This window comes from Nansenia antarctica (genome assembly GCF_963989245.1).
Source record: "Nansenia antarctica genome assembly, chromosome: 11".
NCBI lineage: Eukaryota > Metazoa > Chordata > Actinopteri > Argentiniformes > Microstomatidae > Nansenia > Nansenia antarctica.
Window position 1 is genome coordinate 27,097,786 of NC_137681.1, and position 15,162 is coordinate 27,112,947.

Sequence of the window (15,162 nt, forward strand, 5' to 3'; positions counted from 1 at the left end):
GCCCCCCTAGCCCCTGATGGAGCTGCCCCCCTAGCCCCTGATAGAGCTGCCCCCCCTAGCCCCTGATAGAGCTGCCTCCCCTAGCCCCTGATAGAGCTGCCCCCTAGCCCCTGATAGAGCTGCCCCCCTAGCCCCTGATAGAGCTGCCCCCCCTAGCCCCTGATAGAGCTGCCTCCCCTAGCCCCTGATAGAGCTGCCCCCTAGCCCCTGATAGAGCTGCCTCCCCTAGCCCCTGATGGAGCTGCCCCCCTAGCCCCTGATAGAGCTGCCCCCCTAGCCCCTGATGGAGCTGCCCCCCTAGCCCCTGATAGAGCTGCCCCCCTATTCCCTGATAGAGCTGCCCCCCTAGCCCCTGATAGAGCTGCCCCCCTATTCCCTGATAGAGCTGCCCCCCCTAGCCCCTCATAGAGCTGCCCCCCCTAGCCCCTGATAGAGCTGCCCCCCCTAGCCCCTGATAGAGCTGCCCCCCCTAGCCCCTGATAGAGCTGCCCCCCCTAGCCCCTGATAGAGCTGCCCCCCTAGCCCCTGATAGAGCTGCCCCCCTAGCCCCTGATAGAGCTGCCCCCCTAGCCCCTGATAGAGCTGCCCCCCTAGCCCCTGATGGAGCTGCCCCCCCTAGCCCCTGATAGAGCTGCCCCCCTAGCCCCTGATAGAGCTGCCTCCCCTAGCCCCTGATGGAGCTGCCCCCCCTAGCCCCTGATAGAGCTGCCCCCCTAGCCCCTGATAGAGCTGCCCCCCCTAGCCCCTGATGGAGCTGCCCCCCTAGCCCCTGATGGAGCTGCCCCCCTAGCCCCTGATAGAGCTGCCCCCCCTAGCCCCTGATAGAGCTGCCCCCCAGCCCCTGATAGAGCTGCCCCCCCTAGCCCCTGATAGAGCTGCCCCCCCTAGCCCCTGATAGAGCTGCCCCCCTAGCCCCTGATAGAGCTGCCCCCCCTAGCCCCTGATAGAGCTGCCCCCCCTAGCCCCTGATAGAGCTGCCCCCCCTATCCCCTGATAGAGCTGCCCCCCCTAGCCCCTGATGGAGCTGCCCCCCCTAGCCCCTGATAGAGCTGCCCCCCCTAGCCCCTGATAGAGCTGCCCCCCCTAGCCCCTGATAGAGCTGCCCCCCCTAGCCCCTGATAGAGCTGCCCCCCCTAGCCCCTGATAGAGCTGCCCCCCCTAGCCCCTGATAGAGCTGCCCCCCCTAGCCCCTGATAGAGCTGCCCCCCCTAGCCCCTGATAGAGCTGCCCCCCCTAGCCCCTGATAGAGCTGCCCCCCTAGCCCCTGATAGAGCTGACCCCCCTAGCCCCTGATAGAGCTGCCCCCCCTAGCCCCTGATGGAGCTGCCCCCCCTAGCCCCTTATAGAGCTGCCCCCCTAGCCCCTGATAGAGCTGCCCCCCTAGCCCCTGATAGAGCTGCCCCCCTAGCCCCTGATAGAGCTGCCCCCCCTAGCCCCTGATAGAGCTGCCCCCCTAGCCCCTGATAGAGCTGCCTCCCCTAGCCCCTGATAGAGCTGCCCCCCCTAGCCCCTGATAGAGCTGCCCCCCTAGCCCCTGATAGAGCTGCCTCCCCTAGCCCCTGATAGAGCTGCCCCCCCTAGCCCCTGATAGAGCTGCCTCCCCTAGCCCCTGATAGAGCTGCCCCCCCTAGCCCCTGATAGAGCTGCCTCCCCTAGCCCCTGATAGAGCTGCCTTCCCTAGCCCCTGATAGAGCTGCCTCCCCTAGCCCCTGATAGAGCTGCCTCCCTAGCCCCTGATAGAGCTGCCTCCCCTAGCCCCTGATAGAGCTGCCTCCCCTAGCCCCTGATAGAGCTGCCTCCCCTAGCCCCTGATAGAGCTGCCTCCCCTAGCCCCTGATAGAGCTGCCTCCCCTAGCCCCTGATAGAGCTGCCTCCCCTAGCCCCTGATGGAGCTGCCTCCCCTAGCCCCTGATAGAGCTGCCTCCCCTAGCCCCTGATAGAGCTGCCCCCCTCGCCCCTGATAGAGCTGCCCCCCTAGCCCCTGATAGAGCTGCCTCCCCTAGCCCCTGATAGAGCTGCCCCCCCTAGCCCCTGATAGAGCTGCCTCCCCTAGCCCCTGATAGAGCTGCCTCCCCTAGCCCCTGATAGAGCTGCCTCCCCTAACCCCTGATAGAGCTGCCTCCCCTAGCCCCTGATAGAGCTGCCTCCCCTAGCCCCTGATAGAGCTGCCCCCCCTAGCCTCTGATAGAGCTGCCCCCCCTAGCCCCTGATAGAGCTGCCCCCCTAGCCCCTGATAGAGCTGCCCCCCCTAGCCCCTGATAGAGCTGCCCCCCTAGCCCCTGATAGAGCTGCCTCCCCTAGCCCCTGATAGAGCTGCCCCCCCTAGCCCCTGATAGAGCTGCCCCCCTAGCCCCTGATAGAGCTGCCTCCCCTAGCCCCTGATAGAGCTGCCCCCCCTAGCCCCTGATAGAGCTGCCTCCCCTAGCCCCTGATAGAGCTGCCCCCCCTAGCCCCTGATAGAGCTGCCTCCCCTAGCCCCTGATAGAGCTGCCTTCCCTAGCCCCTGATAGAGCTGCCTCCCCTAGCCCCTGATAGAGCTGCCTCCCTAGCCCCTGATAGAGCTGCCTCCCCTAGCCCCTGATAGAGCTGCCTCCCCTAGCCCCTGATAGAGCTGCCTCCCCTAGCCCCTGATAGAGCTGCCTCCCCTAGCCCCTGATGGAGCTGCCTCCCCTAGCCCCTGATAGAGCTGCCTCCCCTAGCCCCTGATAGAGCTGCCCCCCTCGCCCCTGATAGAGCTGCCCCCCTAGCCCCTGATAGAGCTGCCTCCCCTAGCCCCTGATAGAGCTGCCCCCCCTAGCCCCTGATAGAGCTGCCTCCCCTAGCCCCTGATAGAGCTGCCTCCCCTAGCCCCTGATAGAGCTGCCTCCCCTAACCCCTGATAGAGCTGCCTCCCCTAGCCCCTGATAGAGCTGCCTCCCCTAGCCCCTGATAGAGCTGCCCCCCCTAGCCTCTGATAGAGCTGCCTCCCCTAGCCCCTGATAGAGCTGACTCCCCTAGCCCCTGATAGAGCTGCCTCCCCTAGCCCCTGATAGAGCTGCCTCCCCTAGCCCCTGATAGAGCTGCCTCCCCTAGCCCCTGATAGAGCTGCCTCCCCTAGCCCCTGATAGAGCTGCCCCCCCTAGCCCCTGATAGAGCTGCCTCCCCTAGCCCCTGATAGAGCTGCCTCCCCTAGCCCCTGATAGAGCTGCCTCCCCTAGCCCCTGATAGAGCTGCCCCCCCTAGCCCCTGATAGAGCTGCCTCCCCTAGCCCCTGATAGAGCTGCCTCCCCTAGCCCCTGATAGAGCTGCCTCCCCTAGCCCCTGATAGAGCTGCCCCCCCTAGCCCCTGATAGAGCTGCCTCCCCTAGCCCCTGATAGAGCTGCCTCCCCTAGCCCCTGATAGAGCTGCCTCCCCTAGCCCCTGATAGAGCTGCCTCCCCTAGCCCCTGATAGAGCTGCCTCCCCTAGCCCCTGATAGAGCTGCCTCCCCTAGCCCCTGATAGAGCTGCCTCCCCTAGCCCCTGATGCCCCTGATAGAGCTGACCGTAAACCTGGTCGCTACCAGGTTTGTTCTGAAGGATTGGTTGCATAGCAACCAAGCAGCTAGTTATTTGTGCCACATTCATGGAACGGAACTTGAGCTGAAATTATTACAAATTAGAAAAACTAGCCAGGATCGGCTCTAATCGCCCTTCTAGGAATACCCCCCTGGACACTCAGGACAGGTCATAGGTCATAGGTCAGGGCATAATGTGTTCAGCTTGTTTAAGCCCTACAGTTTGTTGATGTCTCTGAAATATGTTTGTTTTTGCCTTTTCAGGACCTGTTGTCCTTTGAGTTACTCGACATAAACATTGTCCAGGAGTTAGAGAAAGTCCCCAACAATACTCCAGTTGGTAAGAAATATACAAGACCACAACACGTGATAACAAGGGTGCAAACTTGTCACCTTTGGCAAAATCTGCCTTTATTTTTTTTTTTTACCTCAAAATAGGTCATGCACATGAATCATGTAGATCTGCATTCGCGCATTGATCATTTTCTTTGCTTTCAGGCAAAAGAAATATGGTCATCACCAGTTCACACCAGTTTACACCCATGTGATAGATATTCTTTACCCTTTGCTAAAATCTGAACATGCCTATTATTCTAGGCAAGGCAAGTTTATTTGTATAGCACATTTCATACAACAGGGGCAATTCAAAGTGCTTTACATATAGCATAAAAAAATACAGAAAAAGGATGGGTCAAGAATAGATACACATATATACTGTATATATAGAAAATAAATACATATAATAGAAATAGACAATGAATTAAAAAAAATATATATATATAAGTGTTATTATAACTGTATTCAACCACTGCCCTTCCCGATATGGCGTGTGAGACTGCAGGTACTGTGTCTGTATTTAGTCGCTATCTTGCAACTAGTGACAGCTTGTCCTGTGTGTGTCCTGGGTAGACCTGACGCCCTGCATGTCCCCCCTGCCTCACGAGGGTCCGGTCCTGGAGAGAGCCAGCCCTGCGCTGGCTAGAGACCCCGACGAGGTCAAAGGGCACAACCACTTCCTAGGTAAGAGTGTGTGGAGGCCAGCCCTGCATCCCCCTCCCTTCCTGTTCCCTAAACAAGGGATAACAGTCATGAATGGTATTTTTAGTAGTTGCTGCAATGTTTGTTATTGATTTAAATAGTGGAGATGATTTGAGACCTTGAGATTCTTAGGTAAAGCCGTGAATCGTCATATCATATTATATCATTATATATGATATCACTACCTAATGAGTGTGTGTTTTGGTCTGTCTGGGGGCGTCCAGGGGGACATGGGGGGCTCCAGGGAGACCACCCCGACCCCCCGTCTCCTGAAGAGAGGGACGAGGACATAAGTGGGGCTCAGTTCCTGTGTGAGATGGTGGTGCGCTCCCTCACCATGGAAGAGGCCCCCGAACACAGACCCCTGTGCAGGGCCCTGCCCAGACCCAGCCACCTGCCCAGACCCAGCCACCTGCCCAGGCCCAGCCACCTGCCCAGACCCAGCCACCTGCCCAGACCCAGCCACCTGCCCAGACCCAGCCACCTGCCCAGACCCAGCCACCACACACCCAGAGGTGTGCCAAATAAGTTACCATAATAATGCTCAACCAGTGTTTCCTCCAGGAATTTTTACAATGGTGGCGGGTAGTGCTGACCGCCCGCGCACGCGCGCTCAAAACAACTACGTAATTTCAGCCAAAACTCGAGGATGGCCCAAAAAAATAAAATGTTTTCCTGTAAATTAAAAACAAGGGTAGTCCGTCCGTCCGTCCCTCTCTGGAATGGAATGGAATGGACTTTATTTGTCATTGCTACAGTACAGGTACCAGACAACGAAATGGTCCATTAAATAAAATGACACGGTTCAAATGTTCACGCCGGCAGTCCGGCTCTCACACATACTGGCAGCGTCCCGGTCTGACTTAGCTCTCGTTTGTGCACGGCTTTCTTTCTTTCCTTCCTTCCTTCCTTCCTTTATGTGAAGTGGCCGGTCCCGGGCACAGCTGCCTCGCATCCGCTCAACGAGCCCGGCGGTTCGGTGCTGCGCTGATTAGCGGATGCGGGACAGCTGTGTGAGCGGATCGCTCCATCTCTCATCTTGATGAAGATGAATGATCTTTATTGTCATTGTAACAGGTACAACGTAATTTAAATGAGGAATCACAAAACAGTTTTGCAAGCGCGTCGCTTCGCGCTTGTGGGTGTGTCTAGCGCTGTGAAGGTCTGAAAAGCGGCCTAAATCTTTTTTTTTTTTTTGGGTTGAGAAATCTGAATGGTGGCGGAGGAAATTCCATCGTGGCGGACCGCCACGATGAAATGCATGTAGAGGAAACACTGCTCAACTGAACAATGTTAGCCTTATGCTTTCTGTCTTTGGTTCTAATAACATACTCCAAACTAGATGGTTGCTCTACCAGGTACCCAGGTCTCGCTTGGAACTTGGCAAAGCAGCTTTCTCTTATTTCGCGCCCTGGTCATGGAATAACCTTCAGAACGCACTACGTTTTAATAATCTGGTCATAACCTCCAGAACACACTAAAGTTTAATAATCTGGTCATGGAATAACCTCCAGAACACACTACAGTTTAATAATCTGAGGCCTCATTTCTAAAAACGTACTTGAACGTCATCTTTAACTTGCACGTAAGCACATTTTTCTAAACGGACGTAAGCATTATTTATAAAAAGGGCTGCGCTTCTTTAAAATTGCGTACGTTGTGTGCTTTCTTGGCCAGGTCTCCCTCGAAAAAGAGACTTTAATCTCAAGGGACCTCCTGGTTAAATGAAGGATATTTATTTAGTTACGAACTGTGTGTCTCCCCCCCCCAGGTTCTGGGTTCAGCTGGCAGAGGGACATGGAGGAGGTGGAGGAGAGAGCTGCAGGGGCGGAGGTGGAGGGGGGAGGGGGACCTCCCCTCAGGTTTGGAGGGGTTATGAGGGTCCAGTGTCCACCCCCCTGTTTCGTCCCCCCTCAGATCACACTGCAGGAGGAGGAGGAGGGGGACACCGTCCCGGGTAAGAGAAACTTCCCCCACCTTCCCCATCTCAAGACGTCCGTGATACGTCCCCTGGTAGTTAAGTTAAGATGAAGCCGTTCACTACTAAACACTGTCAGTCACCTAGGACCAGAGGGATCTAATCAAATCAATTACCCAACCCCCTGTTTCAAGCACACCTGGAGCTTAATCAAGGGCCTTCATTAGTTCAGGTGTGCTTGAGATAGAACACATAATACCTGGGCTGTGTTCGGAATAGCGTACTAGCATACTACTCATACTAGATATGACGTAGATTTTGAGTACCGTATGTAGTACGTTCCGAACGTACAGTATGCGAGATTTGAGTATGCGAGAAATTTAGTAGGCGAGCAGTTATTTCTGGGAAATTTGAAGTCGGTTTTGATGGACACTATCTCGTCTCCTATTTCCCTAAATGCATTTCGCGTCCAGAGTTGCAGAGTTGCGTCCAGGGTTGCCAGATGGGGCGGGTTACCGCCGAATGGGCTACTTGATTTTGAGGTTATAGAAAGTTTAGGCTGTAAATTGTCAATCCCATCTGGCAACCCTGTGCGCTTTCAGCCTCGTCAAACTCATACAGCTTTTGTTTACATTGTCCGATAGCCTGGGGACCGAAAGCTTGCAATAAACATCGTTTTTTGCACATATTTGAGTGTGCAGATGCTGCTTTCTTGCACTCTATTTGATGCTCTTCAGCTGCAGCACCCCAGCTGATCAAGTCTGATCACGGATGAGCGGTGGTATTTTCACTACATTAACATGGTGAAATGCATTCTTAGACCAGGCTAGTCGTCATGATTACAAATATGCCACTTGAAATGCATGACATCCACGTTTATTTGTGTCTTACACACATGTTCACCTAGTATTTGACTGCTAGTAGCCCAATCACGAATGATCCCAGTATTGTAGCGTCAGACGGACAGGTTGGGTTGTTATTGTGCTTGCTGCAGCCCACGATATGTTATTGCTCATATATATTTATTTTAATCATGTTATTTTACCAACTGTTAAGACAACAATATAGTAAGCTAGTTACTTGAGATATACTTAAGATATTGGCCCCCCAAATCATTTTACAACGTGTTGTAATTATGTTACGATATTTCTGTCGAGTGTGTGAAGGTAAACGTAGGGTGCGTTCGTAAAATCGCTCTGAGAGCGCCGAAGCGCACACTGGGTGCAACGTCATAAAGGGACCAGGTAATTTGATTGGACAAGAGGCATTCCATGAGTGCTGATCATATTTCCAGGGCGAATTTACGAACGCAGCTAGCGAACGGAAGACGCAAAAAATCGTCAGATCAGATATATAAACGGGTTATTTTGGTAAACTGGACACATTTTGGGAATATATGTGGTTACTTTCTCGCCTGAAAACATATTAAAACTTCATAAAATGACATGTTAACACTTGTAAAGCCAAAATTACATATAGCTAATGGAGGTTTAAAATGGAGGTTTAAATTCGCCGTTCCCGGCGAAATGCATTCTGGGAGGCATTCTGGGAGGAGGTATGCAATATGCATAATGATTGGCTGGTTTTCGGATACTTAACCTACTTAATTATGAATTTAGTAGGTAGTATGCAGTATATACTCATTGAGTATGCTAGTATGCAGTATGCTAGTATACCATTCCGAACACAGCCCTGGGCTGGCTAAGTACTGAAGATGCTTGTCATGAAGGGGTTGAATAATTTTGAAACTGCAGTAGTCATTAAAATAGCATTTTGTGTTGAATCTGGATAAAAAAAAACTTGTAATATTAGTTGCGTTGAACTATTTAAACAGTTCTTGTGTCATTTGTTTATTGCAAACAGCTGAGAACTTGTATACTTTTGGCAATAAACCTAATGTGCAATATAGTGTCAATGTCCTTGATACATTTCTATGGGAGCTACACATACTGTAGGTCTGGTGCCAATTTGGCTTCTAATAGATCAATGGGGGTTGAATCATTTTGATTGCGACTGTCGATCGGTTGTCAACGGATGTCTGTTCAACCATGACGCCTTCTGTCCTCAGATGTGCCTCTGGTCCCGGAGGTTGACGCACTGACCGAGGAAGAGGAGGATGAGGAGGAGAAGAAGGACCAGAAAGATGATGAGGAGGAGGAGGAGGAGGAGGAGGATGATGAAGAAGTAGTAGTAGTAGTAGTAGAAGAATTGGGTGACTGGGATGAGGTGAGCAGCCAGGCCTCGTCCTCGTCCTCCTCCTGTGACGATTACATCATCGTCCTGCCAGACTGCTTCGACACCAGCAGGCCATTGGGCGAGTCCATGTATAGCTCCGCCCTCTCGCAGCCCGGAGGGGAGGGGCTTGACTTTGAGGAGGAGGAGGAGCCAGAGGAGGAGCCAGAGGATCTGGAGGAGTTGGATAGGGCCACGCCGGAAGGGGCGGGGCATGAGGGCAGCGGGGTTGTTTCCTCAGAGATGGAGGGAGCGCAGAGGGGAGGCGAGGTCCTGCTGGCTACCCCAGAAGGGGGGGGGCAGGACGGGGGGGAGGCGGCTCCAGCGGCGGCTCCCCCCATCCACAGCAGCGTCAACCAGATGCTGTGTGCCTCCCAGACGCTGGACGCTGTGCCCCTCACCCCTGAGGTGGTGCCACCGCCACCGTCGATCCCTCTGCTGCCCCCTGCAGGATTCTACACACACAACAGGTGAGCAGGGAGATACCAACACCTCACTGAACAACTACCTCACTTTAACTAGCTAACACACTACGGGCCGGTTTCACAGACAAGGTTTGAGCCCTTAGTCCAGATTACATCACACTGGCAATGGGAAATCTCCATTAAGGATGCTCTTTAGTCTAGGATTAGTCTTAATCTGCGTCCATGAAACCAGCCCAACATGTTTTCTTTACTTATTCTATAACTTAAACTATAGAAAGCTAACTTTAGTTATAGAAAACTAACTTTATGTATAGAAAGCTGACTTTAATTATAGAAAGCACATTTTTGTTAGTTAAGCAATATCACACAAGAGGGAATGCTGTTATACTGTATATCGGCACTCATGAAATGCCTCTTGTACAATCAAATTACTTGACCGGAACTAACTATTGTATAATCAGTCTTTAATTCAGTCTTAATTCAGTCTTTAATTCAGTGTCATTCTGTTTGGTTCTCAGGTCAGAAGCGCTGTATGTTGCAGAGCCCGGTCCTCAGTCTGGTCCTCAGTCTGGTGCTCAGTCTGGAGCAGTGCAGCTGTGTCACCCTGGAGTCCATCTGAGTGGTGGGTCTCTCTCTCATCACCACCTGTACCCCTTTCACTGTTCACTGCACCAACCACAGGCTAGGTTAAGCTAGGTTAGGCTAGGTTAGGCTAGGTAAGGTTAGGCTAGGTTAGGCTAGGCTAGGCTAGGTTAGGCTAGGTTAGGCTAGGCTAGGCTAGGTTAGGCTAGGTTAGGCTAGGCTAGGCTAGGTTAGGCTAGGCTAGGTTAGGCTAGGCTAGGCTAGGTTAGGTTAGGCTAGGCTAGATTAGATTCAACTTTATTGTCTTTGCAGAGGACAAGTACCAGGCAGCGAAATGATGTACAGTTAAGGTAGCTATGTACAGTGTGGTATAGATACAGATGTATAAATTAGACTAATATCTAAAATTAGGTATGTACACATATGTGACATGGTCTGGTGAAAAGGGACGCATGTCAAAAATGTTCGTCAATAGATAATTTGTGAATTGGATTCACTGTCTCGTCTGCCATAGGCTACTGGGTTAGTGATACATGGCTTGTAAACAAACTTACGTTTTAGGACGTGTTCAAAAGCAAGGACTGTGTGATCATCTAGTTATGTGTAGTTATGTGTTTTTAGCATGTTGATGTTCGATCAGCGTGTTGAGATGTGCTAAACATGCAGTAAGATGTTCATATCAATGTTACTTTTTAGCACTAGCCTACTGGCCGCTGTTTTGCGTGTGTTTTGATTCAGAGAGATATTTGGTTTGAGGTGGACCAACATTCAAATAAGCATATCTTCTTCAACAATTGTCAATAGTTCAATGTATGACACGTAATTTGCACTTTCATAACCTGAAAAAATACAGAAAAATGACCATGCCCTACTTGAGGACTTTTTTGACCAGACCCTGTCACATAATTAGCCACATTAGCAATGTGTCTCAAAGGCCACACAGTAAACTGACATTCTATTACTTGAGTCATTGGACTTCCGCAACTCTTTTTTTTTATAATAAAAAAAAATTCTTAACAAGGACCTTTAGGCAGTGTGTTTTTAGGCCATGTACTGTATATAATTTTGAGGATCTGTTTACTTCATCTTCTGTGGCCAAAAAGGAAACATGTGTTCCCCTTTTGGAAATACAGGAACTGAAAAGTAATTTCAAGACCTCTTACTTCAGCAAAACGTGTGTATCTATCTAACGCTCAAAAAGTACTATTTTCTCTCCATCTCTGTTTCAGTATCTCGTCCTATTTTCCGCGCATGCCGTAGCTCTACACTGTATGGCTACAGTACCTCTCATTTACATTTAAGACATTTAGCAGATGCCTTTATCCAAAGCAACTTACAACAAATACATTTATCTAAAGTTAGTGAACCATCTATACATCAGTCATCATAAGAAAAACAAATTTAGGAACAGGGGCCATTGGCAGTCACAATGCTATAAGCATTGTGGAAGAGTCACTTGTTCCTTCTTTTTTTACAGTAGAGAAACTGTACAGGGGGGTAGTGGGGATGAAGAAGTATTTAGGAGGGACAGTCAAGGTGTAGCCTGAAGACACATGTCTTCAGTCTACGATGGAAGATAGATAGTGACTCTGCAGTCCTGACAGCAGATAGGTAGTGACTGCAGTTCTGACAGCAGATAGGTAGTGACTCTGCAGTCCTGACAGCAGATAGGTAGTGACTCTACAGTCCTGACAGCAGATAGGTAGTGACTTTGCAGTCCTGACAGCAGATAGGTAGTGACTTTGCAGTCCTGACAGCAGATAGGTAGTGACTGCAGTCCTGACAGAAGATAGGTAGAGACTCTGCAGTTCTGACAGCAGATAGGTAGTGACTCTGCAGTCCTGACAGAAGATAGGTAGAGACTCTGCAGTCCTGACAGCAGATAGGTAGTGACTCTGCAGTCCTGACAGCAGATAGGTAGTGACTGCAGTCCTGACAGCAGATAGGTAGTGACTGCAGTCCTGACAGAAGATAGGTGGTGACTCTGCAGTCCTGACAGCAGATAGGTAGTGACTGCAGTCCTGACAGCAGATAGGTAGTGACTGCAGTCCTGACAGGAGATAGGTAGTGACTGCAGTCCTGACAGAAGATAGGTAGAGACTCTGCAGTTCTGACAGAAGATAGGTAGTGACTCTGCAGTCCTGATAGTAGATAGGTAGTGACTCTGCGGCCTGACAGCAGATAGGTAGTGACTCTGCAGTCCTGACAGAAGATACGTAGTGACTCTGCAGTCCTGACAGCAGTCGTGACTGTCTCTCACCCAGCATGTTTCTCTCTCCCATGTGTGTCCCAGTGTCGGGCCCAACCAGACCGGCAGGTTCGGCCAGCGCCTTTGAGACATACAGCCCCAGAGGCAGCAGCACCCTGCACCCAAGGTGGGGCTTCCCAAAACATTTGTAAATTGCAAAATACTGCTAATTGTAAATAATTGTCACTTATTTTTTTATTGTCTTGTGTTATGCCTATTGCCTTATGCTGCAATGTCAGGAATTGAAGCCTAAAGGCCAATGCACACGGCGTGCGATTTTGTCGCACGACAACATTCGATTCTCAATTCACACCAATGAATGAATGAATGTGAATGGAGAATCGAATGTTGTCGTGCGACAATATCGCATCGCACGCCGTGTGCATGGTCTCATTGGGTCTCATTCAAAACAATGGAATCGAATTCGGCGGTACGACAAAATCATTGGCCTTAAGAACTTTACTCTCTTACACTTGTGTAATGTGACAATAAACTTGAAACTGAAACTTGAAACTACCCTCTGACAAGCCTCAGGCACATGCTTTTACACATACCTACGTGTCAAACTGACAGCAAGTGTCATGTAATTGATGGGAGTGTAGTAGTTGAATTGTGTCTACCAGTTGAATTGATTTGAATGTCTCCTGTCTCATGTATTACCATATTTTTACCACGTGATAAACCCAGTAGGTGATGCAACTGCCACAGAGTGAGACAAAATGATAATAATAACACATTTACGGAACTAACGTCGCGTGGCATGAACACTGATGAACAGTGTGATGTGTGAGCCACACAACCTCTTGTCGCTCTCGGCGGTGGCACGCTCACTGTGGTGACGAAAGCTGTCGCCAACCTCCGCCGCAGCCACAGTGTCTGTCCCTGGAACAGAGTGTTCCCTGTAGACAACAGAGAGGGGAGGGGGCGCTTAACCCACATTACAGTCCAGTTGAAGTTCAGTTGCGGAACAATTTTTTGTTGGCGGAGCCGAAATAAATGATTAAATAAACAAACAAATCATAATCTGTTGTCGCTTGTTACTGTTAACTAATAAATGGCACTGTAGAACTGTTGTATAAAAGCAATATCACACTCGAGGTCATGCTGTTATACTGAATATCAGCATGGCTGTGACTGTCTTCCTACTCGGCCTGCGGCCTCGTACCTACGACCGAATCACAGCCGTGCTGATATTCAGTATAACAGCACTCCCTCTCGTGTGATATTGCTTGGATGGATCCGGTCCATTGTCTCTATTGGTCAGTTTGCGTTCCAGCCGTGCCGATATCCATGATATACGCACGGCTAAATGGAATGTTGACACATCTTTTCATATTACTCTGCGTTTGTATATATTACCGATATCGAAGTTACATTATTACCGTTGCTTAGCAACCGATAAACAACTGTTCAGCAGTGGATGAATACACTTACAATAAAACATCTAGTTACATTAAAATACATTCATTCAAAGTTTGTCTTTTGTGAAATATTGATCGATAAATGTGGTAACCGTTGTATAAAAGCGTCTGCCTAACCACCCCGCTAGCTGTGCTAATATCCAGGATATCCCACGGCTTCTTGTTCCATAACGCTTAACGCTCTGTGTTGTGTTTCCTCAGGGGCCATGGAGGCCTCACAGACGGCCTGGTCAAAGGGGCTCTGTCGGTGGCAGCGTCTGCCTACAAGGCTCTCTTCACAGGCCAGAGCACCATACAGGTAGACCCCCCCTCCCCCCCCCCCACCATACAGGGTTCAAGGGTACTTTATTTGTCACATGCACAGAAATACAAAGTAAAACATGCAGCGAAATGAAATGTACACTGTACACTGTGCCAGAAAAAGACAATAGTAACAATAAAAAGACACAGGACATGAGAGACATAAAGTGCTGAACATAAAGTTCTGTGCAAGTAGCAATAGTATCCTGCGCTATGTAATAACACACGTAGACCCCCCCTCCCCCCCCACCATACAGGTAGACCCAGGGGGTGGGGGGGTCATGCTTGGCCAGACTCTGTCTGAACTTGAAATGTATATAAAAAAGAAAAAAAAGAAACCCAGACTAAACTTTGACCATTCTCTCTAAACTTTGACCATTCTCTCTAAACGTTGACCTTTCTCTCTAAACATTGTCCTTTCTCGCTAAACGTTGACCTTTCTCGCTAAACGTTGACCTTTCACCCCCAGCGCGGCATCGACCCTGCCAGCCAGGACGCCTCCATGATGGCGGTGCTGCTGGAGATGGGCTTCAGAGACCCGGGTCTGAACCAGCGCCTGCTGAGGAAGCACCGCTACAGCCTGCCCCACACCGTCAACGAGCTGGTCCAGCTGACCCACAGGGAGGGGGGGGGGCCCAACACCACCACCACCACCCGCCACTAAGGGGGGGGGGGGGGGCTACCAACCACCGAGGGGGAGAGAGGGAGAGAGAGAGAGAGAGAGAGAGAGAGGGAGAGAGAGAAAGAGGGAGAGAGAGTGAGAGAAAGAGAGAGAGGGAGAGAGGGAGAGAGGGAGAGAGAGAGGGAGAGAGAGAGGGAGAGAGAGAGAGAGAGAGAGAGAGAGAGAGAGAGAGGGAGAGAGGGAGAGGGAGAGAGAGGGAGAGAGAGAGATACAACCACACACAGCCGGTTGCCGTGGCTCCGTCTAAAACAAATCCCTAGGTTGTGGTACGTCCTCGCCCTCCCCCATTGGCTAGGGCAGGGGGCGTTCTCTTATCAAAGAGCACGAAGAGGGGCTCCATTTTGATTGTTAGTAAGAAGTGCTCTGACCAGTTAAAATCTTCTCCTTATCCCCGGCTGAGTGGTATTGGAACAACTCTTGTTAAGATGAAAAGTTTTCTTTTTTTAAATGCTAGATTTACAGATGGGGGGTATAAATAGGACATAGGAATGAAAAAAGTAACTTAAATTTCTGATTTCCTTTTGATTGCTCTCTTTAATGTACAGTAATAGTGAATCTGCCTAAACAATGCAATCTTGTACGTATCAGAAGTACTGTTATTTTCGATGTTACGGCAAGCAACCATGGACATGTGGAATGTATAAGGAAAAGTCACTACGGGAAGGAAAAAGGACTGTTGTTGAAGTTTTCTATGGCTTTGTGTAGGAGACGCCTGCATGGCAGGTACACCAGGAAGGAGCTCTGTTCTCCTGGTTTCTCTTAGAAGTCACAGTTAAACATG

The 15,162-nt window shown here is 50.4% G+C and overlaps 1 protein-coding gene across 1 annotated transcript in view; it reads left to right on the forward strand.

Annotated features, from left to right (window-relative positions):
* Positions 1-14,363, forward strand: part of nbr1a (NBR1 autophagy cargo receptor a) — a gene marked incomplete at its 3' end in the record, with an annotated part of 35,056 nt that extends 20,693 nt beyond the window's left edge. Inside the window, exons 13-21 of the mRNA XM_080542540.1 lie at positions 3,800-3,875; positions 4,445-4,555; positions 4,798-5,088; positions 6,345-6,530; positions 8,560-9,193; positions 9,667-9,770; positions 12,024-12,105; positions 13,601-13,697; positions 14,169-14,363. Coding sequence (XP_080398666.1) covers positions 3,800-3,875; positions 4,445-4,555; positions 4,798-5,088; positions 6,345-6,530; positions 8,560-9,193; positions 9,667-9,770; positions 12,024-12,105; positions 13,601-13,697; positions 14,169-14,363 — 1,776 coding nt within the window. The remainder of the gene's footprint in view (positions 1-3,799; positions 3,876-4,444; positions 4,556-4,797; positions 5,089-6,344; positions 6,531-8,559; positions 9,194-9,666; positions 9,771-12,023; positions 12,106-13,600; positions 13,698-14,168) is intronic.
* Between the last annotated feature and the right edge of the window lie 799 nt (positions 14,364-15,162).